This window comes from Lepidothrix coronata, unplaced genomic scaffold (genome assembly GCF_001604755.1).
Source record: "Lepidothrix coronata isolate B3197 unplaced genomic scaffold, Lepidothrix_coronata-1.0 Scaffold65, whole genome shotgun sequence".
Taxonomy (NCBI): domain Eukaryota; kingdom Metazoa; phylum Chordata; class Aves; order Passeriformes; family Pipridae; genus Lepidothrix; species Lepidothrix coronata.
Window position 1 is genome coordinate 2,606,519 of NW_016690245.1, and position 7,702 is coordinate 2,614,220.

The window sequence follows — 7,702 nt, forward strand, 5'->3', positions numbered from 1 at the left end:
AAGCAAGCTTGGACAGTGGCAGTGAGGTCTCAGGACGCAGGTTTGTTTAGAGTGACCTTCTCTTAGATGGATTGCCACACAGGGCTGACGAGCTCCATCTGCCCGGGGGGCTGGGAATCGAACCCGAGTCGCAGCGGTGAGAGTCCTGCACCCTAACCACTAGACCACCAGAGGAAAGGTCTCCTTAGCTTGATGGCAAATGACATATGGTGCAGCTTTTGTCAGCAGAGATGCAGAGCTTTTCAAGTAATTCTTCCAAGCTCGTACATCACCAGTTTTATACTATCCAAAAACATGCACTGCTTTGAAATCTGTGCCTATACACAAGTGCCAAGTGTAAAGAAGCTGCTGCTGGGTGCTGAAATAACTTAAACTTTAAAACCCCTGCTCTGACGACACTGTATCACTATCAGAGCCTCGCTAAAACTCAGAGGACTGCTTTTCCTGCCGTCTTACATCCAAATAAATTAATCTGGACTGACATTAATGGTTCTTGACAAACTCCATGCTACTCCCTCTTATCAGCTCCCAAGTGTTTAAAGCAAGTAGATGGTATTAATCAAAGTGCAGTCCCCAAAGCTCAGGCCAGAAACTGCTCAGGGAAGCCTCTGTCCCTTGGCCACAGAGCAGCTGAGACAATCATTTTCCTCTGACTCTTCCAAGGAAAGAGCTGCTCATCCCTGGAACGTGCAGCAGAAGGAAAAACCACCCCAGAACACATCCCAAGTGGTCTCATCTTTATTCTCCCACAGACTAAGAGAAGGTGACACAGAAGAACATTGATGGGGCCTCCCCCGTACACCGTTCCCTGAGGACACAGTTTGCAGGACACTGCTGGATAACAGGCTGGCTGTGTCTGGCGTGGCTGCCTTAGCTCCTCACTGCAGGGGATCTCACAGCAGACTGGCCTCGGGGTTTGTGTGGTCCACGTCACGCCAGTAAGGAAGCAGGGAAGGAAGTGCAGACACTTTGTTTTCCAGGCGTGACCAAAGCTGAGCTGCCAGAAAGCTGTTGCCTTTTGGTGATAAATGAAGACCATCAGACAAATAGGAAGAGAAATCCTACAAGGGAGGTCAAAGACATGTATTAGTGTATTTGCTAGTTGCAAAGAGAAGGTTTGGAGTAATTCTTCAAAGCCAGTTGGTGTATATATATATATACTGGTTTTATTTTTCACCATTTGTGCTAAAATAGTAAGAGAATGTTCTGATGGCTGAAGTCCCTGCTACCCATCAGGAAAAGACTGAGTGATGCTCAATCTATTCCATGATTCCAGTCCAAGGAAAAGCTTATTTACAGGGGACATCTGCTAACCAAGTATCATGGCCAGGCCATATTAAGCTTTATTTCTCATTGCCCACTATGAAGCACTGTGGTTTACTCTTTTCCTTCCCCAAAGTGTAACTTGGATATATTTTGTATCATGTCAGTGTTAATGCAGCACCACCAGTTCCTCTATGCTAAATAATGCATTTCACAATTCATGACAGTGTCGAATCTTTTCTCATTACATCATACCTGATTCTTTTGCATCAGTGTCCAGAGGTCGAGCACGTCTGTCCCGCAGTCCTTGGCGACCTGGACACAGGCCTGGGCGTACTGCCCAGTGGTGGCATTGCAGCGGTTTAGTTTGTCACCTACCAACCAGAAACAAAGAGAACATCTCGCAACCGCGACTGATACAGTTTGATTTCAGCCTTCTGTGCCACTATTTGTTAAACCAGCAGACATAACCAATTACAAACTAAATCCAAAGCACTGCAAGTAAGTGGCCAGAAGTAAAGCCTGGGTGGTGCCTTTCAGGGCACCTTTTGGTTTTGAGTAATTTCAAAAAGACTCTTGTTAAGAAAAGTGCAACAGGTGTGAGGCAACTGCATGACAAGCACACAGCATGACTCTTACATCTGTACTGTTCACAGATTTCACCTACTGGCACTCTAGGTGAAATCAGTGCATAGATTTAAAACTCTTCATATACCTGCTAAAAGCAGGCAGAAGAGTAAACTAAATGTAAATCTATTTAAAAGTTCAGCTCCTACTTTTTGGCTGACTTCCCACATTTAACAGCTCCTTGCAGCAGCTGCAATATGCTGGTGAGAGCGGGGCACGTTTGGGTCCAAAGCTTCACCAGCACTCACAGCTGCTGCATCTGTGCACTCAGTGACACCAGAGCTGGACCTTCAGTATGTCCTCAGTGCCAGCTGCTCTAAGCCAGCAGTTCTGCACGGACCACAGGGAAGCTCTGGGGCAGGGTATCACCAAGTTATGTTGGGGAGTTTCTTAATGGGACCTGAAGTGCAATTCATCAACTCCGACTCTACTCTCTCCTTGCGTCTGATGAATCAGGCATTGGAATGGGCTGCCCAGGGAAGTGGTGGATTCTCCATCCCTGGAGGTTTTTAAGATGAGACTGGATGTGGCACTCAGTGCCATGGTCTGGTAACCACGGTGGTACAGGATCAAGGGTTGGACCTGACGATCTCAGAGGTCCCTTCCAACCTGGCTGATTCTGATTCTATGATTTTCACTTCTTCATACTGACACCTCTTTCTTCCCATCATTTCTTTTCATGGTAAAAATATCTCTAGCAGCCTCACTGGTCCTTTGGTTCCTAACTCTGGCATTGCTCAGCTTTCTTCCTGGCTCACCTTTCCAACAGACTGAGAGGCCTTTCAGCTCATTCAGCCTCCACCACAGAGAGCTCCCTTTGCTGCCAAATTGTATTGCTCACAACCTCACCTCCCAGGTGAGGCCTTGCAGTCCCACCTCTCTCTCTCTCTCTCTCTCTCTGACTTGTAATCTAACAGAGTTGATAATTTCTTATTCTCCCTTTGCCTTTTCTTTCATCATTAGGATTATTTCTCAACAGTTTCATCTTCTCTTTCCTTCTGGAAGCACACAAATGCACACCTGCTCTCAATGTGCAGCTCTGCAGGAGCACATGTTGGGTCTATAAGCAAAGAGCAGCAGCCAAAGAAAACTCAGGGAATATGGGCATCTCCTGAGGGACCAAGGAGGCAACCCAGTGGTCTACCCTGACCTGCACTACTCACCCAGCTTGGAAAGGAGGACTGTCAGCAATGGGAAGCAATGATACCCAGAGGCAATGGGATACCCAGAGACACCAGATCCATCTGGGTGTGTGGGACTGACCTGAGGGAGCTGCTTGTTGTACTGGTGAGGTCACTGTGTACCACCTACAAAAATTCATGGCTAACAGGAGACCCATGGTGATTGGATGAAGGTTAACACTTCACCCATTTTTAAGAAAGGCAAGAAAAAATACATGGGAAATTGTTAATCACTCAGCCTCACCCCAGTGCTGGGAAGGATGTTGGGGTTACCTCCTCTTGGAATTAATTTCCAAGCACATAAAGGACAAGAAGGAACAATCAACACAAATTTAGCAAAGCTAGACCAACCCACTTGCCTTCTGCAATGAAATGATGGCTACACAGCTGACAAAGAGCAGCCCTGACTTCAGCAGGGGCTCTGACTCTGTCTCCCACAGCACTCACGTTTGGAAGCCGAGTTTCCTTCCGTGCTTCTTCTTACACAAGGACGAATGCTCCTGTGTACATCACCATCCTCCTCCTTCCCATCTCTCCTTTGCTCTGATATCTATCTGACAAAACTAGAAACAGGCAGAACATTTCTCCTGGATACTGGAGGGCAGGTGGTCTGCTACTGCTGCTCACTGTGCCCACAATAGTCCACCTGTGGTCCACAGGCTGAGATCACCCTGTCTTCTGTTCATCCCTAGACAGCAATCTCCTTTAGACAGATGCTGGGAGATTCAATGCTGTAAATGAGTTTCCTCCCTCCCTACCCCATAAAAAGAACAGCTTTAAGATAAAAATGGATTAACATTTTACAAGTGCTCCTTGATAGTTGGGAGCCAGAGAAGCAGCATTTGAGGTGTGCTCACATGATATCACATCAAAGCCTTCTAGCACAAAGTCAGACAAGTATATTGTCTAAGTTAATGCAGTTTAAACATGAGGTCATCTTCAGTGTTACTGCTTTGACTGAAAGCACAACTCAGGATATGCAACACTACCTAAATTAGAGAAAATCCTGCCACTAAGGTGACAGCTCTGTATTTGCCTGACCTAACTCAAAAGTCTTTTATAAATGTGCAAGAACTGGAAGAGCTGTCCCAACAGAGCAGACAACACTGTCAGTGAGCCAGTGGGATTATGGCAATTTCCTCCAGCTCAGTAACACAAAGTAAGCAATGCTGTTATGTCTCTAATTTTAGAGTTAGCTTGAACAATGCAACAGGAAATCATTGAAGCACCTTTTTCTTCTTTTTCAGGTACTTTTATTAGCATCCTTAGAATTATCTGGTTTTGGTTTTTAGCAATTCAAAATAAACCTGGCTAGGATATTACTGCTTATCCAAATAGATATGAAATCTGCTGTGACTAGTATAAAACTTTCTAAGGCATAAAATGCCAAAATATCTTCCATTATTTATATTATTTTGGAAGCTGCTGGGACACAATGTAATGTGCCTAGGACATCCTGTCAAAACTCATGTTCTTAGAGGACAGCCACCTCTGTCAGTTCTATGCATGAACAGATCAATCGACACTTCAGAAAGGATGCTAATAATTAGCTGGTAGTTACTCCACAAGCTTATCCAAAAGTTGTTTAGCAGAACAGCCAGCAGTCCTTTCCATCACTGCTGAGAACATGGCTGCAATCTGGCACAAGCACAAAGGAAATCATCTGCTAACCTGGGATCAGTAACTGACACTGTGCTGGTAAAAAGCAGAAATTCTGCCCATCCACATCATTCATTTACCTTTGGCAAGACACGCCTTTTCCCAAGCTGATTCCTGAAGAGGTGGTGGTGTTATCAAAATAATCCTGTCTTCAGTAATGTCTACTGACTTCAGAAACTGTATCATGCTCTTTAGGTTGGCAGCATATTCCTCCAAAGGAACGTGTTGCTTAGGGTTCAGATCTGTGAGGGTGGAGCACGTGCATGAGTGATGTTGAGATGGTTACAGGTTTATTTATTATGTGTAACAGGTTCGTTACACAACACAACAGGATTTTTACACAGCATATGACTGTGGACACTCATTCCCAGTATGCAGCCCATCTCAGCCATGGATTCAGGAGGTGTGGTAGGAAAATGCTGTTTCTCAATATCCAAAGGAGACAAAACAAAACTTTAAACACAGAACTCCAACTAACAAAATAAGGCAAAGGGGAAAAAACCCACCGGTTTTTTTCCAAGATGCTTTTTCTTACAACTCCATAACTTAGATCACATAATCACCTCAAACCTCATCTGAACCAAGACCTAAAATTTTTAACTCTTTTGAACACAGAGAAAATTTTGGAACGTCCCACAGACATGCAGCCAGTCCTCTGTGCACTGATGTTATCATTTTGATTAGACTAGCTGTGCATGCTGCTATGCTTATCTGAAAGAGAATCCAGATGCTACTTTCCCTCATTTCCTCAGCTCATCTACCAAGGACTCAAACTCCTTTAAAGACAGAAAAAACAGCTAAACACCCAACTCCTGTTTTAGGTGATCACTATACTACTAATTCTTGAGCACCTTGAAATTTACTTTTTTAATACTAAAAGTTGGAAAAAAAAAAAAAGGACTGAAAATCATCCACTGTATAAATGAAAAGAGAGAAACCAGTTCCCAGAGAAGTGGTAGGAAAAGCCTATGAAATGTTCTGCCTTTTCTGCTAAACTGTAAAACTGTCTTAAGAGACCAGGTGATGGAAAAAAAAGGACAAAAAGCAAGCTACCCTACCTTTCAAAGCACTGTCATTAGCTCCAAAGAAAATAGTAATGGCAATAATACTTTCAGCACCAGTACTTTCAGTGATCAATCTTGGAAGAATCAATTTAGCCCATCTGGTGTTGTACCCTGAGATCCCACGGTTCACAACATCACATTTTCTGAAATAGAGAAACATATAAAAAAAAACACCTCTCCTCTGTCCACCAGAACAAAACTTGGGAAGTTCTGAACCATTCTTTCAGGATATCTGCCTCCATCCCTCTCAGGAAAAATGAAATGTCACAGGAATTTTCAATGGGATCATGTATTGAAAGTGCATGCACAGACTGCACATTTAGTATTTACCTGTCACACTATGGTACCAGAAAAACAATCCTGATAATCACTAAGGAGTTTTTTCTTTCCACTTAAGCTTTGAGTAGAAACACCCAATGATTATTTCCACCAGTACTTGGTATGCTGCCACCAAAGCAGTTCCACTTTGCTGAATAAATAAATGTTAATGAATAAATAAATGTTAATAAATAAATATACATTAAATATTAACTTGTGTTGGTTTTCATTTAGAAAAGTCACATGACTCTCTGCATACTAGAAATTACTTTTGAAATTTAAGCTCTCACCTGACCAGTCTGTCAGCAAGGTATGTCCCCCAGCCGTTTTCCTGGAAGGAGTACTGAAAGCAAGGAAAATGGTTAGAACTTGCTCCCCCAGAGGTCAGCCCCACCACTGGCACCTTCCCTCCTCAAAAGCCTTTTTTGTGCATGTCCTCTGGCACTGCTGCAGCAGCGCTCACTCCTTCCCTGCCCGGTCCCTCCGAGGTGACACAGCGCCGGTCTCACCCACACACATCACTGGCATCCGAGGCAACACGGGGCTGTACCTACAGACCCCGCAGACTCTTCAAAATCAAAAATCAAAACTGACCGCTGCCAGACTGTAGTTTCATTTTGGCCACTGAGGGTTGGTTTTGTTTTGTTTGTAATATTTCTCTACTTTATTTCTAAGATCCTTTCACTGCGCTTTCATTCAAAAGAGCATCTCTCAAAACTCCTCTCTCTGCATGCTGCTTCAGAGTGCAGTGTGATGCCTACCTCTTACAGCAGTGGAAAAATGAACCCCTTCTCCTTTTTCCCACTGCTGCACCACCCTCCCTCCTACAATTCTGCACAGTGAGTCGGTTTAGACACCGATCTCCCATTAAAGACAACTTTTGCCGCTGGCCAAGTCTTTTTTCAGAGCAGGCCAGTGAACCACTCCACCATGCAGAAGGCAGGGACCCAAAATCCAACACTAAAAAGCTGGTGTTGCCTCAAAGGAGATGTTCACCAGGCCGTCGTTCAGTCACATCAGCACAGAACATGTCTCCGTGCTGGGCGAGCTGGACACAGAGAGCCGCAGAGCCGGGATGCACCGGGAGCCTGGGCAGGGCGGGCAGCGGCTGTACAGACACCACGCGGGGCTCCCGGTCTGGAAAACGCCCCTGGCACCGAGATGCCACAAGCTACACCTTCACCACATCTCTCTTCTAACGCAGGGACCTCGAGAATGTCTGCGTATTGGCTCTAAATCTCATAAACGCCCACCAGGCGTGACGACTCCCCGAACACCCTCACGGCAGGTCTAACAGGGATGTGACCGCAGTCCCAAGGGACCATGTCCCGCTTTCCCTTACAAACGAATCCAAGCCCCGCGCTTGGCACCGGCGCTCCGGGTAATGCCGGGACGCTTCCGGGCTGCCGGCCCCGGTACGAGGAACAGGGATGGCCACGGAACTCCACCCGGGAATTGCGGAGCCAGGCCCAGGGGGAGCCGCTACCTCAGTGATGGAGTCTCCGAAGAGGAGGACGCGGGGCCAGCGCAGGAGCCGCCCGCGGGCTCCCGCCTCCGCCAGCGCCATGGCCGCGCCCGGACATCCGCCGG

At 45.8% G+C, this 7,702-nt stretch overlaps 1 protein-coding gene across 2 annotated transcripts; it reads right to left on the reverse strand.

The window, feature by feature from the left end:
• Positions 1-720: 720 nt before the first annotated feature.
• On the reverse strand, positions 721-7,702 carry IAH1 (isoamyl acetate-hydrolyzing esterase 1 homolog). Of its 2 annotated transcripts, none has more exons than XM_017818109.1 (6): positions 7,599-7,702; positions 6,403-6,455; positions 5,789-5,937; positions 4,811-4,972; positions 1,519-1,637; positions 721-1,061 (listed from the first exon to the last, which is right to left on the reverse strand). In XM_017818109.1, exons 1-6 carry the CDS (start codon positions 7,677-7,679, stop codon positions 894-896), a joined length of 732 nt encoding a protein of 243 aa, XP_017673598.1. In that variant the 5' UTR covers positions 7,680-7,702; the 3' UTR covers positions 721-893. The 2 variants fall into 2 exon arrangements, with proteins under 2 accessions (XP_017673598.1, XP_017673599.1); XM_017818110.1 differs by lacking the exon at positions 7,599-7,702 and adding an exon at positions 7,366-7,474.